The sequence below is a fragment of the Chiloscyllium plagiosum genome, unplaced genomic scaffold (genome assembly GCF_037043375.1).
Source record: "Chiloscyllium plagiosum isolate Xiang-an unplaced genomic scaffold, Cpla_swu_hap1 HiC_scaffold_29, whole genome shotgun sequence".
Classification (NCBI taxonomy): Eukaryota; Metazoa; Chordata; class Chondrichthyes; order Orectolobiformes; family Hemiscylliidae; genus Chiloscyllium; species Chiloscyllium plagiosum.
In genome coordinates, this window is record NW_028270167.1 from 26,605,870 (window position 1) to 26,628,513 (window position 22,644).

The following is a 22,644-nucleotide window of genomic DNA, read 5'->3' on the forward strand; positions in this document are numbered from 1 at the left end:
TATGAAAGATGCTAAAGATGTATCGCAAAGTAGATGCAGCAAGGATGTTTCCTTGTGGAGAACTTTAAAATGAGAGCTCACAGTTTTAGGATAAGGGGTAGCTGATTTAACACAGAAATGAAGGCAAAGTACTTCTCTCAATGGGTCGTGAATCTGTGGAATTTACTATTCCAGTTTGCGGTGGTTGTTGGGACATTGAGTAAATTTAAGCAGGAGATTGACAGATATGTAATTAGCAATGGGTTGAAGGGTTGTGGAGAGTGTGCAGGAAAGTAAAAGCGAAGATGAGATCAGCGGTGATCATATTAGATGGAGCAGAGGCTCAAACTCTTGAATTGCTCATTCCTGCTCCAAGTTCTTCCAATTCTTGAGTTTCAATTAAAATAAACTTTGCACCTGGCTGGAGTTATACTGCATTTCAGGTAAACTTCAAAAGGACTATAATTACTGACTGCATCTGAATCATTTCTTTTTTTAATTTGTTGGGGAATTAGATTTTTGACCCAAACCAAAATTTTCACTTTAAGTAACACCCTCATACCACTTCTCTTTTGACATAATAGTGATAATGTAACTGTGTGAATTGGTTTAGCTCAGCTGACAGAGCAGTGCGATTCCAACAGTGTGGATTCAGTTCCCATCACTGGTTTGAGGTTACCATGAAGGACTGTCCTACTCAACCTCTTCCCTTGCCTGAGTTCTGGTGGTCCTCAGGGTGAATCACTACAAGTTGCCTCTCCCTAATGAGAGTGCAGCCACTATGGCGACACAACAAAATGTAACTGTGTATCAACACTGAAACAGGAGTAGGCCATTCAGTCTTTCAAAATTTTATGTCATTATACTCAATCATAGCTGAACCTCAATCTACTTCACTTATTTGCATTTTCTCCTCATAATTTGATATCTTTATTTAACCAAAGTCAATAGATAGGGATCAACAATACCTCAATCCATCATCAGTGTTCACATTTAAACAAACTCTTACAACATCATAATTTATTAATTAACATCAAAGCAATTTACTATTGCAGATATTGGATGAAAAATGTTGCAACATACAATGTAAACCTTTAAAAGGTTTACAGGACTCAGTTTAAAGAAAATGTGGAGTTAAATCACTCAGCTAATGCAGAATCAGTAAGGTAATTTTGGTCTTGAAATTCCAAAAGATCGGCTGCTTTAATTATGCAAAAACTGCAGAGAATCAATGTAAATATTTGAGAAAATCTATTTATGTTCCTTAACTTTGGAATTCCACCAGTGTCCAATCACCATTAAAGCAGGAGATTTAGACAATGCTTGGAATTTTATTGAAATTGTGGTCTTAATGTATCCAACACTCAAATATAATTAATTACATAATAAAGTTTATATCTTATGAACTAATTGTTATGATTTGGAGATGCCGGTGTTGGACTGGGGTGTACAAAGTTAAAAATCACACAACACCAGGTTATAGTCCAACAGGTTTAATTGGAAGCACACTAGCTTTCGGAGCAACGCTCCTTCATCAGGTGATTGTGACAAAATCACACTATCCGAAAGCTAGTGTGCTTCCAATTAAACCTGTTGGACTATAACCTGGTGTTGTGTGATTTTGAATTAATTGTTGTTCTTGTGAAATAAGCCACTATTTTGAAATCACACTGTGTGACTTTGGTCATTTTTTTAGCATTCTAATTCTGAGAAAATAATTATTTGAAGCTCTCTGGCTATTTTATGTATGTATGTATATTATTTATTTAATTAAATTGCTAATTTCTCATAAATTTTATACGATCATAGCTGTCATTGCATTTAATATTGTTAGATATGAACTCAAGTGTCTTTTGTTAACTTTTTATCATTTTTACTATCTCAATCTTGCAGTGGTCAGTTTCTTAGAATCTTTTAAAGAAATATAGTGTAGAGTGATGCGTTGAGTCTTAATGGTCACTAAAATGCTAATGCATGCACTCAGTTGAGTCAAACTGTGACATAAAAATGGCACTGTGGGTGTATTTATACTCCATTGATTGCAGACATTCACAAAGGCAGCAATTTGCCTTTGAGAGTAATGCTTTCCTTTTACGTGATGTTCAAATGTTTTTAAATCAACGTTTTAAATGTCAGTTTCTCAGGCTTGTAGATTTCAGTGTGAGGTGTTTGATTCGTCAGTGGATTGACTATTAAGACAGATTATTTGGATACATTGCATATGGAACTTATTCAGTATGGAACTCTGGAGGTACTTTATGCATTCTGGGTTACCTCATGTGCAGGAATTGCTGCCTGTTGTTTGAGCTCATGTTACAATCAGCATGTGACAAATGACTAGAGCCACTGCAGTGCAATTGAAAATCAAAGACTGAGTACTGACTGATGTGGTCACCTCCGAAGGCAATGTGAGGTAACAACATTAGAGAATAGGAAAGGCACAGGTAGTGTCAAAGTTCCCCAAATCAGTAAACTTGAAAACTAGATTATACTTTTGGATAAGGAGATTTTGTCAGAACTTCTTGAAGAAGTGCAGCAATAATCAAAACTGGCAGATAGAAAACTGCTGAAACACCAGAAAGATTTGAAATGCAACAGTCATAGGTGAGTCAATAGTTAGGGGCAAAGCAACTGCATGCGTGAGTCCCAAATACTGTCTGTCTTGTGTCAGGCAAATAGTAAATGCTGTAACTTCCTTCATTATGGAATCACTTCCTTTCTTGTAGCAAAATGATGAACATGTTCAGCGTGCATTGGTTGGACTGAAAGGCCTGTTTCCATGCTCTGTGAATATATGACTCGACATGAATTATAAATGTAGATTAACAGATATTAAATATTACCCATGATTTGTCTGACTGAGTCTAATATTACTAACAATTGATATATTTTGTTCCATTAGGTAATCCAGTGATCAGGGAGGTGTCTCAGCCGGCTCTGGTCAGCATCCTGAGAGGAAAGCCAGCCACATTAAACTGTACATTTAATTATATTGCAAATGACAGTAATTGGATCTATGTATCCTGGTACAAGACCTCACATGGGATGACTGAGAGATACAATTCAGAGAATAATCTGACCTGCATCCCTGACATTGCTCCAGGTATTTTTCACCACTGTGCTGCAACTCTGAAGATCGAAAACGTTTCTTTTAGAATGTCTAATTCGAATTATACATGTGTAGTGAAGGTACCAACTATCTACCCACCAATCGAGGAAAAAGGACCAGGAACACAATTGCATGTTGTTGGTAAAGTGTATATTCATTTATAAATATGTCCACATATGAAATAACTATTTTTATAAAGTATCAAAAATTTAAAGTTAATGGAATATCATGTCCTTTGATTTCATTAATGAATTGCTGCAAGCATGAGCTGGATTTTGACTTTTAGTATCCCAGTCTTGAGGCCAAGCTGAGGTTGTGACCTTTCGCTATGACAGGGCAGGCACGTCCTTATAATTCTTGGCCAGACATTGTGCATTCTGCCAAATTGAAGCTGGTGGGATTGGCCGGTGAAGCTGGAAGGTCAACAAGATGACCTCCAGCAATCCACCTTTGAAGGTAAAGGAGAGAGACTGTGCCTCCATCATGAGATGTTTTCTTTGCACTTTTGAATCTTAACAAGTCCTGACTGTTAGGCCACCACTGTGGAAGGAGGAGCTCTAAATAGGGTGACCCGTAGCCACAGTTGTGACTAAGTAGACAGGGAGGGCCTCCAGCCTATTGCACTAGCCACCATGCCTACTATCTGGAAATCACCTTCAGGGAGTTGGCTTGCTCTGGAAATTCCATTAGGCCACGGAAAATTGGCTTCAATTGACTTTCCATTCTCTTGAGTTAGCCTTGAGTCATTTGTGGCCTGATGGTAGGATGATATCGGCATGTAATGGTACTGAATTATGCAGCCACCCACTGTCTCCATACTTGCTACCCCAATGGGGTGGAAATTCAGTCATGTGTAAGTGCAGTTACATGCAAGATAATTACTTAATTATGTCTGATGCAAGATTGAATCAACTAATTGAGAATTCTCACTGGGAGACTGCAAAATGTGTTTTTGGATATATATGCAATCACTTAGAAATTGACATCATTAACTGCAATAGCTCTAATTAGGCTTCTTATTTCAATATTCATATGTTGGCATACTATAATTCAACATTTCCCATTCTAATTTTTATCATCTCAATCTTTTTTAATATTTCAAATTAACTTAAGATCTTGTAAAGAAATCCATTTTTTAGATCATTCATTCCTTGAATATGCAGTATCTTATATAAAAAATTTTCCATAAATCCCACACAATTTCTGGATACCTATTGGTCTCTTAAAACAACAATGTAATTATGAAGCATCATGTCAATATAAAGAGGATGTTTACAGCAGACATGTTACAATAAGTGATCCATAGCATAGGAAGAGCTGAGTTCCACTTTGGAATGCAACTGAAACGTTTGGGCTTAAAGATGTGCAAGTCCAAAGATGTGCAAGTTAGGCAGATTGGCTATGATAAGTTGCCCATAGTGTTCACGGATGTGCAGACTAGGTGGGTTAGCCATGGGAAATGCAGGGGTATAAGGATAGGGGGATAGGTCTGGATGGGATGATGTTTAGTATGGACCTGTTGGGATGAATGGCCTGTTTTCACACTCGATAGATTCTATGGTGATTCTGAAATTCCCATTGAAAACAAAATGAGGCTTCATGCAAACCAGTACATTTTTGACAAAATCTTAAGCATGAATAACTGAAAGACAATTTGCTTCACTCATAGAAAAGAACTTTTATGTGACTGACACTCAATGGATTAGTCAATCTCCCAAACTGAGATAAAAATTATAAGCTCTGCATAACCTCTGCATGATTAATTTATTGAAATGAAGTTGCCAAGTGCATTGCATGTGTAGAACCTGCTTGACATTGACTTGTTATTGTCTTCTTTAGTATTTATATTCAGCATGACTTATTTTGCATTTTATGTTACAGTTCCACCATCTCCTCCAGCAATTTCTGTTACTCAGGAAACATTAGTAGCAGAGAAGGTATCTTCACTGTACTGCCTTGCTGGGGGATTTTATCCTCAGTCTATCTCCATTAAATGGTTGCAAGCAATCCTAGACAATTCTCAATCTTCACCAGCAGATGCTGAAACAAGATACAGGACTCAAGAGTTCACCTTCAGCAACATGGATGGAACATTTAACACTACTAGTCAATTGACATTTGTTCCCACTTCACAAGACCATGGATTAATCTATACTTGTCAGGTCCATCATTCAACTAGTGAAAAGCAAATAATAAAGCAGATAAGGCTAAAGGTGAATTGTAAGTATATTACCTTAATGTGTTTTTCTGATGGGCGTAACTGTGGCATACACCTAATGTAAGCCTGAAGGGGACTAGATGCCAAATATTTCACTGAAGCTTTACAAGACGATTATGCAATTTTAGCCTAGAGTGTACATATGATGACAGGCTGAGTTGGAATGTCCAAGATAACGTTGTCCTTTCAACTCTGCTATATGGGTCCAAAATCCAACTCAGATGATTGAGATGAAGACATTCTGGTTGTAATCACCATAAAGAGTACAAGAATCTCAATGAACCTGGTCCTGCAGGAGGAGTGTTTTTTATTGAACTTATCATTTCATAGTGTAGAAAGAATTCAACTTTGAATCTGAATGTGGTTGGATTTGGGAAATGCCATGTGATAATTGGAATTGCAATGCCCTTGAAGTAAACTAACTTGAACAACACTGGTAGGTAGGAACACTGGAACTTCAGCTGTGATATAAGAGTAAATTGAAAAGTTCCTCTGAAGAACTTGCACAGTTCTGGTGGGCGAAATATGTGCCTTACAATTTGATAATATTTTTAAATTTGTTCATAGAAGTGATAAGTTGGATCTGTGCTTACTCCTCCCTGAAAAGAATGGTTTCAAACCAATGGATCCATGTCTAAACTGAGGAAAATAATGATAAAAAGAGAAACCAGGAGACATTTCTTTCACATACTCAAAAACTTAGATTAAGGGAAATTTTGAGATGATGAGGTTTATCTTCATAAAATGGTTTTAGGGCCTTTCCCTATTCACAAAACATCTTGACAAAGACAGACTAATTTTCTGGGAGAGAATGATGGAATACAGTTTTACACTTAAAGCTTTGCATACTTTTTATCACAACTACATACCTGGGGAGCAATGACTATGATTCTTGTGGTGGTACAAGAGGAAAGGAAGCAGAAATTCGATAGCAAGTTAACGCTTTTCTCTCTCTCAGTACTGATTTGAATGTAATCTTGTGAGTAGTTGTCTGTTTGTCTTTTGCTTAGGAATTAATGTGAATAAGATTCCATTTAACAACCCATTCTTCCATAAGTGCTTTGTTTTTAAAGAGTTATGTGGCCTGGCAAATTACAATACAGAAAAGATTAATTTGAATGCTTTTAATTCCAGTCAGTTTTATTTATTCTCTGACATATTCTCTGAGGTTGAGTCTGCTTCTATGACTAATTATTTCTCATTTCCTTTGTTCTGATTCAGATGGTCCAAAACTTGTCATATATTACAGGACTTCTGACACAGATATGTTCCATCGACTGGACCAAGAACACATCCATGTTAAGCATCAGACATTTCTCGAACTAAACTGTACAGCGGACAGTAACCCAGTAGCCACAGTGATATGGAAAAAGATATCCCAGGAACAAAGCTTGCAATTGGCTGCTGGAGTAAACATTTCAATACTGAAGATAGCAAGTATTGAATATTCAGACAGTGGAGCATATCTTTGTGGAGCACAAAATGATTATGGCTTTCAAGAATTTCCTGTAAATATATACCTAAAATCTGATTTGGGAAGTAAGTGCAAAAGCAAATGCTCCTCTCTTTATGAATGCTCGGTTCAGAACAAACTGAGAAATGAGTAATTAATTATAAATGGAATTCATTTTTTCCAAGGCCTATTCATTTGCCAAACTGGGATAATGTGTTCCTATAGAATATGGCCTATAGATAAAATAGTTAGAGACAGAATAACTGCAGATGCTGGAATCCAAGGTAGATAAGCAGGAGGTTGGAAGAACACAGCAAGCCAGCCAGCGTAAGGAGGTAGACAAATAGATTCCGGAGTTACACCCGAAATGTCGACTTCTCCACCTCCTGGTGCTGCCTGACTTGCTGTATTCTTCAGCCTCCCATTTGTCTATCTATAGATAAACTATGCCAGTGATCAATATGGTCATAAGCAATACAAAATAGAATCTCAAAGACATTAGGTAAATGCATGAATTCTTCAATGTTTAATCTTTAGTTCTTCAACATGACAAAAATATATATGGATTTGTCTTCCATTCTTAGAGATTACTAGAAATTTCATTTTCCTTCACTTGAACCATCTAACTCTAACGAGATTGCGAAATATTAATATGTACGTGACCAGGCACTCATTCAAAAAATCAGTATTCCACAGAGAAGTTAACCACAAAGAGGAACGCCACTTTAGGTCTTAGTTTGGAAGTTTACTTGTGGAAGCTGAAGGAAGCCCAGGCCAATTGGAAACCAGGCAAATGACATTTAACTTCAGCAGAAAGTGGAGTAGTAGGGGAGAAGAACAGACAGAGAATAGGGCAAAGGAGGTTTAGAAGGGGGAGAGGTAGAGGAGGAAGAGGAGAGAGAAAGGGTGAGGAGAGAGGAGGACGGAAGAGGAGGGATGGGGAGAAGAGGAAGAAAAGGGAAAGCACAGGAGACAGGAAGAGAAATGGGGTGGGAGAGAAGTCTGGGGAGCAAAGGTGTTTGGAGAATATGGAATGTGGGTGGGAGAGGGAAGCGGAAGGGGATGAAGAAGGTGGAGGGAGGAAGATAGAGAGGAGGAAATGAGGGGGAGAGGACAGAGGGAGGGAGGGGTACAGGAAGGAAGAGGGACATGGAGGGGTGAGGGTTGGGATGGAGTGAAAGGTGCTGATGAAGGGGTGATCTCCTTTGGGGGTATCTTGTGCTTACCTGAGGCACATCTCAAAAGCCCTTTAACCTCCCGTTCCCAGTTCACTAAGACATGTAAACCTGGTAAAAACTTACTAGACACTCTGGTCCCAGTGTTGTGTGCTCCCCACTGGAACTGCCCACAATCCCTAAGGTGGCCACTGCCAAGCCTGGCACTGCATGTCTGCTGAGCTCACATCCCTACAAGCAGCATGTCCTCCCTAAACAGGAGCAGAAATCTAATCTGAAGTGAATCAATGTTCCTCCCAGTGTTAAATGGTGCAGGGCAGCTAGTATGTCTGTTGGTGGGCTTGCCCACAACTGTTTAGTCAGGACAGGAGGTGAGACCTGTTAGACTCATCATTTCCTGCGTTGTTAGAATCAGGTCCTGATGAAAGGTCCTGACCTGAAATGTCGACGCTGCTTGACCTGCTGTATTTTCTCCAGCTCCACACTTTATCGACTTTGGCGGCACGGTGGCACAGTGGTTAGCACTGCTGCCTCACAGCGCCAGAGACCCAGGTTCAATTCCCGCCTCAGGCGACTGACTGTGTGGAGTTTGCACATTCTCCCAGTGTCTGCATGGGTTTCCTCCGGTTTCCTCCCACAGTCCAGGTGAATTGGCCATGCTAAATTGCCCATAGTGTTAGGTGAAGGGGTAAATGTAGGGGTAGGGTGGGTTGCGCTTCGGCGGGTCGGTGTGGATTTATTGGGCCAAAGGACCTGTTTCCACACTAAGTAATCTAATCTAACCAGGCCAAGCAGTGACCATAACACAGGGATGGCTTTTTAATGTACCTGACCAGCTTGGTATGGGGCAGTCCTCTGAAGTAACCCATTGTCACCCCTCTTCCCCCATGCCCTCTCCAGATCCCTGTCTCTCTCTTCCTCATATCCCTTCCAAGTGCCCCATGAAATCCAGCCCTGCACATTTTATGGCATCAATTCTCTGTAAGCTGCTTGTGTTGATATCTGATATATCAGTATAATTAATCTCTGCCAATCGCAACGCATCTTCTTCCACACTCCTTAAGAGCCCCAGCCTTCTTTGTGTCCTCTAAAACAGAAGTTAAATACAAGTTAACATAGAAATGTCAAAATACTGGCAAAATAAGGGCAACAGCTTATCTTGATACCCAGACCGCACACTGGAAACATTTGAAAACCACTCAAGCACAGATGTGTTCGAAACTTTTCCATCTATTCGAGGTTAGAATAGAATCAGATTGCTATTGAGGTTTTTGAGGCTGCCTGAAGCCATGTCATAAAAACTGAACTGAGGCATCATACAAACAACCGAGGGAACAAATTTATTTGTCATTGTGAGCTATGAAAATTAAAACAAAAATGTTTATTTGTTTGAAACTTCACTTTGTATTTTGTACCTTTTATTCCAGTAAACCTGGAATTTAATTTAATTCATAGTGATCACCAATCATTAATGCTAAAGTGGATTGGATGAAACTCAAACTGCTTTTCTTTTCCTTCACAGGTAGTTTTCCTGTGCGATCTGTAACATTCCTAGTCTTTCTGGTCTCTGTCATTTCGTTACTGATCTGGGGCAGTGAATGGAAAGGTAAATTTATCAATTGTTGACATCAAGCACAAATGTGAGCTGACAGTTATAAAAGATACCGACTCATTTACAAAATAAAAAACAACTGTGGATGGTGGAAATCTAAAACAAAAACTGAAACTGCTGGAGAAACTCAGCAGGTCTGGCAACAATTGTAGAGAGAAAGCAGAATTAACCTTTCGGGTTCAGTGACCCTGAGTTCTGGAAAAGGGTCACGAGACATGAAATGTTAATTCTGCTTTCTCTTCACAGACACTGCAAGAACCTGCTGGGTTTCTCCAGCAATTTCTGTTTTTGTGTTGACCCATTCACCAGTTGATATGATGCGATTTATTTTACTAGGAGACTTCCCCTTTGTTATAGGTGCTCAGTGGCTGAGGGGCAGAATATCAGGTAGGAGATACACACTGACGGTCACTTCCTAGGCCCTTGCTGTAGGCACCCTCTGCTTTCATGTCTCTATGACCATCATTCTGTGGGTCTTGTCCCCACTTGTTTACATGTGGCCTGGGTCACTCTGTGATCCTGGAACTCTGAGGCTTATTCTTTTTTTGGGAACAGCCAAGGCCTTCCAAATGGTGCCACGAACAAAAGAACTGTGAGCCTCAGAGCTCAGTCAGGAATATTTCTACCCTCGGGATCTAGACTCCAGGAGAAGGCCTGCAGATGGACGACCTGCACCACTTGATTGGCAAGTGGTTCAGTGGGTCTTCTCAAAAACAGAGGCCCTTACAAGTCTCTTGGTGGCTCTCTGGCTGACAGGTAGGAACTCCAATGCCGCAAAAAGATTCCATCCACTGTTCAAATACAAGCAAAGGAGCATGAAAGACAGGTAACCACGGCAGCTAACACAATGTTGGCTATTACTTCAAGAGAGTTGGAGTACAAGTTTAGGGAAATCTTTTATAAGGGGCTGGTGAGACCACATCTCGAGTTCTGTGAGGAGTATTATACTGCTTATTTAAGGTCCACATATTTAAAGAAATATATTATTTCATTGGAGGCAATTCAGTGAAGGTTCATGAGAATGATCCCTGTTAAGAAAAAATTGCCCTTTGAACAAAGATTAAATAGATTGGCACTCTATTCACTAGAATTTAGAAAAATGAGAGGTGATCTCATTGAAACACACAGGATTCTTAACTGGCTTAACAGGGCAAATGATGAAAGGATGTTTCCCTCAGCGGGAAAGGCTAGAACCAGAGGGAAAAGTTTTGGAATATAGGGGTGCCAATTTAAGACTGAAATGGGAAGGGATTTCTTGTCACAGAGGGTTGAGAGTCTTTGGAACTCCTTGCCATAGAGAACTGTGGAGGCAGAGTCTGTGTTTATATTTAAAGGTGAGATAGATTCTTGAATAGCCAAAGAATCAAGGGTTCTGGAGAAAGAATTGGAATATGTATGTGAAGAACTTCAGATCAGCCGTGATCCTATTGAATGGTGGAGCAGGCCTGAGGGGCCGATTGGCCTACTTCTGTTCCTTCTTATAGTCTTTTATAGGAGCAGTCAAATACATCATGAAACAGATAAGAAATGCAGATGAGGAAGGCCTCAATGCAATAATAATCAAATAAAGCTGAAAGAAATCATTTTCTAGCAACAAAGCATATGCAGAGACTGGCAGGATGAAAAAATGCTCTAATTGCAGAGAATTCCTAATAATGTAAAATTCTTCTCATTTCACAGATCGATACTGCCCTTGCAACTCTAGGTAAGCCACAACCTAAGCTCTTTAGTTCTTTAGTAGAAGCTTCTCTAGCATAACTGGTGAATCAACAACTGTTCAAGATAGTTTGCAGAGGGGGCAGAGGCACTATGCACACAGGAAACAAACCCTAATCATTGCTATGTACAGGAAATTCTAAACCTCAGACAGGCACTAATTTTGTTTTGTACTCTCACAGTTATCAGAGTTCAACTGAACTGAAGTTTCCAAGAGTAAACAACAGGGCTCGACCCAGGAGGATGTTGCAATTATCAGGCTGGAAGCAATAAATACCAGCTCTCTTATCTCAAAAACCATCAACATTCCCCAGCCCCAACAGTCTCCAAGTTAACCCCAGGATCCAATTTACCCCCAAAACTTCTGACCACATCCTCACTGAGTCTGCCAGGATCACTATCCCATATGAGCCCAGAATAAACCTAAGCTCAGAATTGACCTTTCCAGGATAAAGACCTGAGTCCCCATAAGAGTTATCAACATTGCTTCCGTAATCATCCTTGTAGAAGTGAAAGCCAGGTCTGTAAGTTTGGAGAAATCAGTTGGCAATGACACACACACTTCCAGACTACATGGGGGAGCCCTGATGTCTGGGTTTCCCATGTCTTACTGAAAGTGTGGTGAAGTTGGGGCCAATTGAAGCTTTCAAAAGTCAATTTGAGGACTACCTGAAAAAAGTAACAGTTTCCAGCTTTGGGGAAAGTTAGGGGACTGCCATGAGGGGAATTCCTTATTCAGAGGGACAACACTAACAGTATGGGCCCAATAGTTCCCTTTTGTGCTGTAAGCACTCTATGTTGTCTATAGACCAACCATTCCAGGCTGGTCAGTTACATTAAAAACCAGCCCTGTTCCTTGATCCCTGCCTGACCTGGATGCCTCATTCTAACACAAAGGAAATGCATTGGAGGCACGCATTACCAGTATCTCTATGCAAGTTAACTACAAATCTTCAGATAAAATGCAGGCCAGGAGATGGATTGGATAAAGGATTGATTCCTGGTTGGCTCTGGAAGAAGTCAGGTGGGCTAGGAGAGAAGCTGTTGCCGGAGACGCTTTGTTTTAGGTGGGATGGGTGAATTGGAACCTGACAAGGAAGATTCGTCTGAGTTAATAACATGGAAGACACGTGGAGAATGAGGATGATCTGATTTATTATAATAGGCTCCAGAGAAATCAAAAAAATAAAATGCAATACAGTGTCATGGTCATAGTCATGGCAGGAGAAAAAGAGGCTAGAGGGAGGGTAATGATTTGGAGTTTCTCAGAGAGATCAGGTGTATTTTTTTTCAAGAAGCAATGTAAAAGCAAAGAGGGATGCTTGACAAGGGGGAGCTATTTATAATGTCAGTAAGGTTGGGAACCAGAAAAGAAGGACAGTTGGCAATTTAGTAAAATCGGTGTCTAGGCCTCATAGATAAAATGGCTCAAAGGTGAGAAATGAATGAGAAACTGGATAAAGGTGAAGGATAGGCTGCGATAGCTTAGCAGGTAAAGAGACGGAGAAGTTGTTGGAGCAGCAGAATGGATAGTCTCAATCTGAGTGACAAAGTCCATGACCTCCTTATACTTGTTGAAAGTGTTATTGAATAGGGACAGAATACATAGGGTTAGAAAATGGCTAACAGTGGAGAACAGAAGAATGAATTATATTTCATGTCAAGAGAGAGAAATGGAATTACCCAAACATGAACACAGGACAACAGAATACAGATGTCTTACCCTGCATTTATAAAATCAAAATTCTAGCTTCTTATTGGAGATTCACAATAAAAAAAGCATATCACAAAGTGAAAGGAAAAACATTTAGTCACTGTTTCATAGATAATTATTACTTCCTCTCAAATATCCCAATACATATAACATTCATTTCATTCCCTCAGAGCCTAGGTCATTCAGCTTCATTCAGAGGCAGTCAGAAAGGGCACTGTGGTTTGAGAAGCAGGGAGCTATACTCTACCAGATCTTTGTGAGAATTTTAGTCAGTAAATTACAAGACAATAACTTGCTTGGATTGCCTTAAAGCCCTTTTATCCAGACAAGCTTATCCCTCACAGTGGCATTACCTGGTTTGTCATGATCTGGTGAAATAACTCATCATGGCTGCAGTCAACAATAAATGGAGTGAGATGAATCAATGATACAATAGTTTTTAAGAACCAAAAGAACTGCGAACACTGGAAATCAGAAACAAAAACAGAAATTGCTGGAAAAGCAGGTCTACTCAGAACTGGACCCAAAAGGTTAACCCTGATTTCTCTTCTACCAGACCTGCTGAGCTTTTCCAGCAATTTCTGGAAATTTAGTTTTGCTATGATGGGGGCATTTAAGAAATTTTTAGATAAGCAAATGAATGTGCAAGGAATGGAGAGGTATGGACCAAGGGCAGGCAGAAGGGATTAGTTTCATTTGGCATCATGATCAGCACAACATCATTGACCGAAGGGCCTGTTCCTGTGCTGTAATGTCCTGTCCTACATTCTATGATTCAGAGTTGGTTGTACTCTATGGAAGAAGCTGACTTTAGACATTAATTTGCCATACACATTTTATGCTTTATTTTAATAGGATAATCTTTGGAAACTTTACTGCTGCAGAATGAGAGAATTAATTTTAGTGTGTTACCATTGTTTATCTCATTAGGAATTCAAAGCAATGTGAGAACCAAGGAAAATCATGCAAAGTTGACCCTGTGGAAGATGCTGATGTCCATGAGGAAATAACATCAAAGTTATGAACATCTCGGGATTTTTATTTCCAGTCTGTCAAGTTTTTTCTCTCCAAAGTGCCATCTGGTCCAGCAATTCACTCCATGCATAGGCAAATCTAACATGTTGCTGAAGACTCTCAGCTGCCCCACCTTTTGACAAAGCAAATGTTCTTCTCACCATAGCATCAGCTGTAGGTACTATCCCCAGTGATAAGCATTAGCTAATTGCTGTGATAGTATCTCTACCACTGAGCCATGAGGTTGGATTCAAGTCCCATGTTTTCCAGAATGTACAATGCCAATTTTAACAGGTTGTTTAGAGAATATCTTGTCTCACCCTGTTAATTTAGTTGATATTTCTTGCCACATTTTTGACATCAATTTATTAAATTGTGTTTGAGAGAGATAATAGATGTAAGGAACCTAAAACCGGTATGACATTCACCCTGAAAAGTTTCACCACAAATATGACGTCAGACATTACTTGCAAGTAATTGGCATTATTTTGGTCTCCAAGAACGTAAAACAACAAATAGTTTGTCTGAGAATGTTAGCAGTTGTGTTTTTAATTCATGCCTTTTTCATTTAATTCATATTCAATAATTGTTCATGACTATATGGATTGTCTCTGTTTGTAGAAACATGCAGAACTAAGATGATACAATAACTTTTCTCCTGCCCGGGTGATAAGTCTCTGCATTTCCTTTGACCCTAAAACCTATGAATGTTTAATCTAAGGCTCAGACATTTAATTAGTCTGAGGGAATCAATCTTGGGTAATTTAATCCAACTGTGGATAAATGAAGTAATTCGTTATCGTTACTACTTTGATTACATAAGCCATAAAGGCAGCACGGAATCATCTCGGATGCATGAAGCTATAATACTTTCAAAGCATATTTGTTGCAACGTGTTTGAGGGAATGGGGGGGGGGGGGGGGCGGGGGGGGGGCAGGGTGATTCATCATGTGATGTCAATGAATATTAATTACATCTAACAAGAAACAAAAAAAAACTGCCAATGCTGAAAGTCTGAAACTAAAACAGAAATTGCTGGAGAAACTCAGTAGGTCTGGCAGCATCAGTGCAATGAAAGTATTCCATGTTTCAGGTCCAGTGAAGCTTCTTCAGAATAGCTTTCGATTGAGATCATTGGACCTGAAATGTTGAAACTGCGTTCTCTCCACAGATGCTGCCAGACCTGCTGAGTTTCTCCAGCAATTTCTGTTTTAGTTTCAGACTTTCAGCATTGGCAGTTTTTTTTGTTTCTTGTTCCTAACTACATCCAGTTTTGGCAAATCTAGATGTAATTAAATGTGGTAAAGCCTAATAATACAATCACACTGTGGAACTTAGTCATTGCATAGACGAGGTCTTACTTTTGAAATGAGTGAAACTGATGTACTAATGGACTTAAACCTTTTTAAAAATCTTCTGCATTGCCTTTACTTGCTCCAAGTCATGCTTTATCTCAGCCGCTAACCCATCGGAAACCACAGAATCCCAGGAGGCCACAGTACAGTTTTTGCTCAAGTTACCCTTATTCCTAGAATTGCAAAAACTTTTCATTACCAGGCATGAAATTAATCAAATTAATTGGTGGGAAAGGATGGGTCAAGGCCACAGTTAGTGATACAGATCAAACTAAACCTGAAAAGTTGACTGTAAAACCTAACTGTGAAGATGTTAAAGAATGAAACAAACACACTCATTTCATCCATTTTTCTTCTGACAAGACAACACAAATTTAAAAGAAGCTGTCAATATGCAGGCTGAATTTATCAACAATTTTCATCAAATTGGCTTCAAAGTATCAGCATGCAGACTTCCATGCACTTCACTGGTATTTCCTAAATACTCTAAACATAGTTACTTCAAGTGCACTGAAGTTGTGAAGGGGGATTTGGAAATATAAATACATGAAAGCAGTATGCCCTCTCATCTAACCATAGGCTTGTCATGGTCTGTCATCAGGAGATCAATTTAACAATAAAGCAACTGTCAATATTAGATGCTGTGACTGTGGTAATTCATAATCAACCAACTTTATTCTTGACATTACAGTCAAAACATAGACAATCACCAGCAGAAATACCACACAGGCTATCTACTCGTAGGGAGCTGCCTATTTTTAAGAGACATAAAATGGCCGCAACTTAAAGAAAAGCTTGTTTGAACAGCTTATTTTTAAGAGACACAAGATGGCCAAAATTTAGAAAGCCTACCTCAACAAAAAAGGTGCCTTTGAGAAGGGAATTATTCCAAAGCAAAAGAAAGCATTATCTGATTGTCAAGATTCCAAAGAATGCAAAGACAGCGATGAAGAAGATTAAAAAAAATTTGCAAGATTCATAACAAAATGAAACTATAACTCAAAAGCTTTAAAAAATGGCTATAATAAGTAATTAATTCTAGTCTCATTAAGGATGTGCTCGGCCATAAATACAGTAGCTAAAGTTATCTTGCAGAAATTAGCTGTCCCTTTGAAACTATTTACATTGTTAGTAAGTTCTAGTTAAAGATTCTTTAAAAAAATCACAGAGATTTCAATACAATTATAAAACATTAAAGAGATGCCTGGTATATCTTGTCTGGTTAGCTAAAAAATGTTAACAATACAAATAATTAAAAAGTTATAATTATTATTAATATCATGAGTTTTTAATAACAGAATCAACCTTTTATACAAAAAGAGGTAATGGAATTTGATAACCAGAACAATGGACAATAGCATTCAAGGAGTCCTTAGAGATAAGCATGACCAAAAGAGGTCAGCCAGTAACTTTAGACTGCAACATAGAAAGATCCCAAGGCCTAGAAATTACAATAATGGTTAAATACCATATAAAAAACTCAGAACCTGGGGCTGTCCATCAGGCGTTTTACAAGGTTGGTCCCCCAGGGGTGAAGGGGAGGATACAATAAGGACATTGTGTATGATCATTGTAACACAAAATGTATAAAAATACTGCTTGTTACTGTAAAATTAGAATGTGCAATTGATTTCTGATCTGAGCTGAAGATTAAGAAATGATTGTGTTTTCACGTCGAATCCAGATTTGAGGAAGATTCTTTGGCCGCCTTGCTGCATTAACTGGTTTTTCTGAAATAAAATTCTGCTATGTGCCTCTTTCATGAGTCTTTGACTCTGGTCAGGGGAATTCCGCTCTTAAAGTGAGCATGATGGGAAAAGGTATCTTTGAATTTATATAAAGTAATATTTGGTCAATAACAACATATAACATACACAATTGTTTGATTGTTTAACCATCAACAAAGTAAATCCAAAACTAAGAGTTAGCCAGAGTTAGAATGAGTAATAGCCCTGTGAGTGTGATAGAGCAGAGAGAAAATGGTGGCACTCACCTTTGTCTAGTGCAGAAGACCTTTGACCTCTTTTCTGAAGACCTATTCTAACCTGAGAAACAAGCACTGACCAGGGCTGCTACCTGGATCAGTGCTGGCTTGATCTGATGGTGTGGCCTTCTGTGACAGTCTGTAGCAAAAAGCATTGTCCCTTTTCTCGATCACAAAACACCTCCAGGTCCCTGTCTGCAAGTGGGTGTAGGCATTCCTTTCTGTGGCATCATGGTTTGAGGAGCATTTACTGGCTTGCTGTATCTAAAGTGATATTCAGCTGCCATACATTTGGTCCTGTCACAGAAAGTATTGACATCAATTATATACAGTTGAGGTCGAAGCACTGACTCTTCATTCACTCCACTGCTTGTAGCTTGCCAATGTACAAAAGATCCATTAATCCCTATTCAATGCTTCCTGTTGACTAACCAATCATTTATCCATGTGAATATGTTACCCCTCACACGAAGTGCTCCTATCTTGTATAGTAACCTTCATGTCAAACTTGAGGAGATGCGTTTTGGAAATCCAAGAACACCACATCTACACATTTGCCTTTATCTACATTTTGACAAAGCCATGCTTCTTCCTCAAAAGGCTCTAATGGACTAGAAAACACCTGATTTCCCTTCAGAAAATCACATTGACCTGATCTTATAATTTTCTAAGTATCCTGTTATATAGCCTCTTTAATACTAAATTCCAACAATGTTCCCGCCACTTTCTGTCTTCATCCTTTCTCGCATAATGTGTTATATTTGTTATTTTCCATTCTTAATCCAGAATCTAAGAAGTTTGGGGAAGATTAAAACCATGGCACCTCCTATCTCTGCTGCCATTTATGTTAATAGGAGTGGACCATTGGATTCTGGGAATATCAGCATTTGGGCTTAATGGTTTTTACAACTCGGGTGATATTCTCTTCCACCTCTGGATTTTGAAATGTCTTTGGGATGTTTTCTAAGTCTTTAAAGTGATGGCAGATACAAGTTCAATATCTCCACCATTTTGTTGCTTTCCATTATCAATTTCCAAGACTCATTCTTTAAACGTCCATTATCACCTTTAGTTACTTGTTTCTTGTTTAAATGCTAGCAGACAGTTGTTGTGCTTATATTAGAGCTCAATTTCCCTCATATTCTACACTCCTTCTCATTATTTTGTTTAAGTGATTCTTTGCTGGCTCTTAAAATCTACACAGATTTCTTAACTACCACTAGTTTTTGCAGGTTTATCGTGTTTCTCTCAATTTTATGCCACACTTAACGTTCTTATTTAGACATTGCTAATATATACTTCTCAATGAGTCTTTCTTTCTCAATGGAATCAATCTTGCCTTAGTTCAAACATGAACAAAAGAGCTGAATTTCAGAGGTGAGGAAAGAGTGACTGCCCTTGGCATCAAGGCCACATTCGACTAAGTATGGCATCAAGAAGCTCTTCCAAACCCATACCCAATATCACCTGGGACAGGGTAGCAGGTACGTGGGAACACCAACACCAGCAAGTCCCTGTCCAAAACATTCAGCATCCTGACTTGGAAACAGATCGTTGTTCCTTCAACGTCATGGCATCAAAACCATGGAAATCTCTCCACCGACCTACAGCACATGGACTGCAGCAGTTTGAGAAGGAAGCTCATAACCAGCTTTTCAAGGGCAGCTAGGGATGGACTATAATGCCATCCCAGCCAGTGACAAGCACATCCCACATTTGAATAAAAAAAACTGAAGATGTTCGCACATGACTACACAACGTTCAACACCATTTGTGACTCCTCAAATACTGAAGCAGCCTATCTCCAAATATAGCAAGATCTCTACAATATCCAGGCCTGGGCTGAAAAGTGGCAAAAAACATTCATACCACACAAATTCCAGGCAAAGAACATCTCCAACAAGAGACAATTTAACCATTGCCCATTGCCATTCAATGCTATCACCAGTGCTGAATCCCTTTCTAACATCCTTGGGGGTTATCATTGACCAAAAACTGAACTGGACTAGTCATACAAGTACAATGGTTACAGAATCAGGTCAGAGGCGAGGAATCTTGCAGCGAATAACACACATCCTGATTCTTGAAAGTCTGTGCACTATCAACAAGGCACAACTGATTGAACACTTCTCACTTGCCTCAGTGTGTGCAGTTCAACAAAATTCAAAAAGCTGGACACCACCAAGACAAAGCAACCCACTTGATTGGCAACACATCCACAAACATTCAGACTCTCCAATATCAATGCTCAGTAGCAGCAGTGGTACCATCTACAAGATGCACTGCAGGAATTCAGGAATAATCCTTAGACAGTACCTTCCAAACTCACAATCTCTTCCATACAGGACAAGGACAGCATACACAGAGGAACCTCGAATATCCGGCATTTGATTATCCGAATATCGGATTATCCAGCAATATCGCAAGGTCCCAATGCTCGAACAATGTTATCCGACATTCGATTATCCGGAATTCGATTAACCGAACGAAATATTGCCCACCCGTGTCCTTCGAATAACTGAGGTTCCTCTCTACATCGGATTGCCACTGCCTGCAAGTCCTCCTCCTCAATGAAAAAGAGCTATAACTTGAATACTTTAAAGAAACTTCTTATTCTCATTCTGGACTTTTAAAATTCTGTATTCCCATCTTTTTTTTGTAACCGTTTCAATTGTGTAACAGAGTATCTGTACCTAGGTACCCTGTACCTAACATGATGCCGAGAGGTGACATTACAAACTGTGCACTGCACACATTTGAGTGAATGTGACAATAAAGACTAGTCTATTCTAAACCACTCACCCACCCACTGGAATTATAACATTGTTCCTTCAGGGTTGCTGGCTCAAAATCTTGGAATTCCTTCCCTATTGGCATTGTGGAGTTATCGACAGCAGATGGACTGCAATGGTTCAAGAAGGCAGCTTTTGCCACCACCTTCTCATGGGCATCCAGGGATGGACAATAAATTCTCGGCCAGCCTGTGATGCTCACATCTCAGGAATACAGAGGAATCTCGATTACCCAAAGGACACAGGCAGGCAGTATTTTGTTCAGTTAATCAAATTCCAAATAATCGAATGCTGGGTAATCAAGATGCCTCTGTAAACACAAAAAGGAACACAAGTTGCTACTCTGCTCCCTTTTAAGTTATAACACTTCCTCTGGGTAAACAGGTTTTTGATAGAATAAATCAAAATATGAATAGTAGTGGAGAATACAAATTAATCTTTAAATATTAAAAGACCATAAACATTAATCCCTTACACCTCCTCCACAGTTAATAAATATCTTTAGGCACTTTTATCTTTCTGCTGTTATTCTTGTAACATTTTTTCTGCTCTTTACATTTTATCTTTTATGATGCCAGTTTCTTCATTTCCTCATGATGCCAACTGGGAATTGCTAACTGTTTACATTGTTCAGTTTCATGATAAAAACAGATAGTCAGGTACTTCAAATAGTTGATTCAGAAGAACACTTTCTTATCAGCAGAAGGGCTCTCAGCCCCCTGGGCCAACAAGCCTCATTCCTGATGAAGGGTGTGTGCCCGAAACGTCAACTCTCCCGCTCCTCAGATGCTGCCTGACTGGCTGTACATTTCCAGCGCCACACTCTTCAACTAAGTATGTGAAGTCTTCAGGTTGGAAAGGATTCTATAGTTTTTGCACCAATTCATGGAAAAAGGCCCTGGGGTCAGAATGCACAGGCCCTGAACCATTTGGGCTTTGACGAGAAATTTGGAAAACATACAAAGCCAAGTGTAGCCCTTCTTGATATTGGGACAGTAAGTTGTATTTTCTGTCTAGCTTCCAGATGTTAAGTCAAGATTCTCACTGGTGAGCAGCAAAAGGCTTATTGAAGGGTTTATCTGTCATTATTACTTATGAAAACTATTCTAACACCTGCCAGGTAGAAGTAAGAGTCTGAGAAGTCCCCACATGAAAGTCAGAATGTATATGTCATGATTCCTATTCACTGCTCATTCCTCTGGACCCAATTTGGACATCCAGTATCAACACCTCAGGGCATGGTCCATGGGCAGCAGGTATGCACACCCCATGGGCACTGGTACCTGGTCTATGCCAACCTCTCTACAACATCATGGCATATGTCCAATCCATTTACAGTGCACTTCTGCACTTTAATGCTGCACATTGGAGTTCACTGGCAACTACAATTGGGATGCATGCTGCAAAGACACTTTGCATGAAGGGTCAGGCATCCAGCTCACGGGTTGGAGCAGGCGGCTTCTCACAGCTGCTCACTTACTTTCTTAGCTCTCAGTCAATTAGAATCGGCCCAAATGTTGTCAACATTCCTTCCTTGCCTTTTAGTGCTGTGCTTCCTGAGCTGGTGTTATCAAGAGCACAGTGTTTCTGCCTTAACTTGCTTTTTTGCATATAATCAGGAAACTTATCATCATTATCAGCAATCATCAGTCAAAGAGGCAGATGTATTCCTGTACACCACCATGCTGTGTCAATCTCCTACCTGCACAATGTGCCAGCAGTATACACAGCAAACACACCAAATGTGCTACCAGCAAATAGACATATCTCAAAGTCTAAGGGAAGTAATCCTCTGTTAAGATAAGGGAAATGCCTTTCAGTAAGGTAGGCACAGAACAGTAAGTCAAAGGCAACTTTCAGTCTTAATGCAGAGGCTTGGACATGGCCATTCACTTGGTCAGAGTTGTGATCTTTCCTCTCAGAGGGTGAGGAATAAAATGAGTCAGCCACCATCCATTTTGCATCTTTCTGACCTATTGTGGGCTGTTTTCTTCTGGAATGAGAGAATGGGAGAGATTGAGTGAGATGAAAGTGGGTGTGACATTTGTTAACACTGGACAGGTCAGGAAAATTTTCTGAGTTGGCCTGAGTGAACCAGCAGTGCAAAGGTCTCAAAGGGTTCAGTGCTGGGAATTGTATAGTGAGGGAAGATGTTACATGCAATAGTTCTGTGCATTATCACAAGCATTAATAGAGATGGAGTAGGAAGTAGCAGAAAGAAGTGGCGGCACTTACCCTGGGGAAGCAGGGATGGTCATTGACCTTCTTTCTACACTGTTGTATGTTCCTACACAACTGAGCCCAGGTGACAACTTTGGACCAGCCTGGCAGAACCTGAAGTCACAGCCTCTTCTGTCAGTTCTATGGGAAAAGAAGTTCCTCTTTCACACCACCTCATCCAGCAGAACCTCCAAGTCCCAGTCCTCAACGAGGGCCAGCAACTTCACTGCATCTGCCATGTCCAAGACAAATGGGGCAAACTATGCAGAGCAGCGCTGGTCAGGCAGTGCATGAGTGAATGCC

General features: G+C 39.7%; 1 protein-coding gene across 1 annotated transcript; it reads left to right on the forward strand.

Annotated features, from left to right (window-relative positions):
• Positions 1-3,028: 3,028 nt before the first annotated feature.
• LOC122540520 (sialic acid-binding Ig-like lectin 12) lies at positions 3,029-14,088 on the forward strand. Its single transcript, XM_087976442.1, has 6 exons — positions 3,029-3,229; positions 4,970-5,308; positions 6,528-6,845; positions 9,457-9,540; positions 11,227-11,251; positions 13,907-14,088. The coding sequence occupies exons 1-6, from the start codon at positions 3,136-3,138 to the stop codon at positions 13,998-14,000; spliced, it is 954 nt and encodes a 317-aa protein (XP_087832568.1). The 5' UTR covers positions 3,029-3,135; the 3' UTR covers positions 14,001-14,088.
• Positions 14,089-22,644: the final 8,556 nt, after the last annotated feature.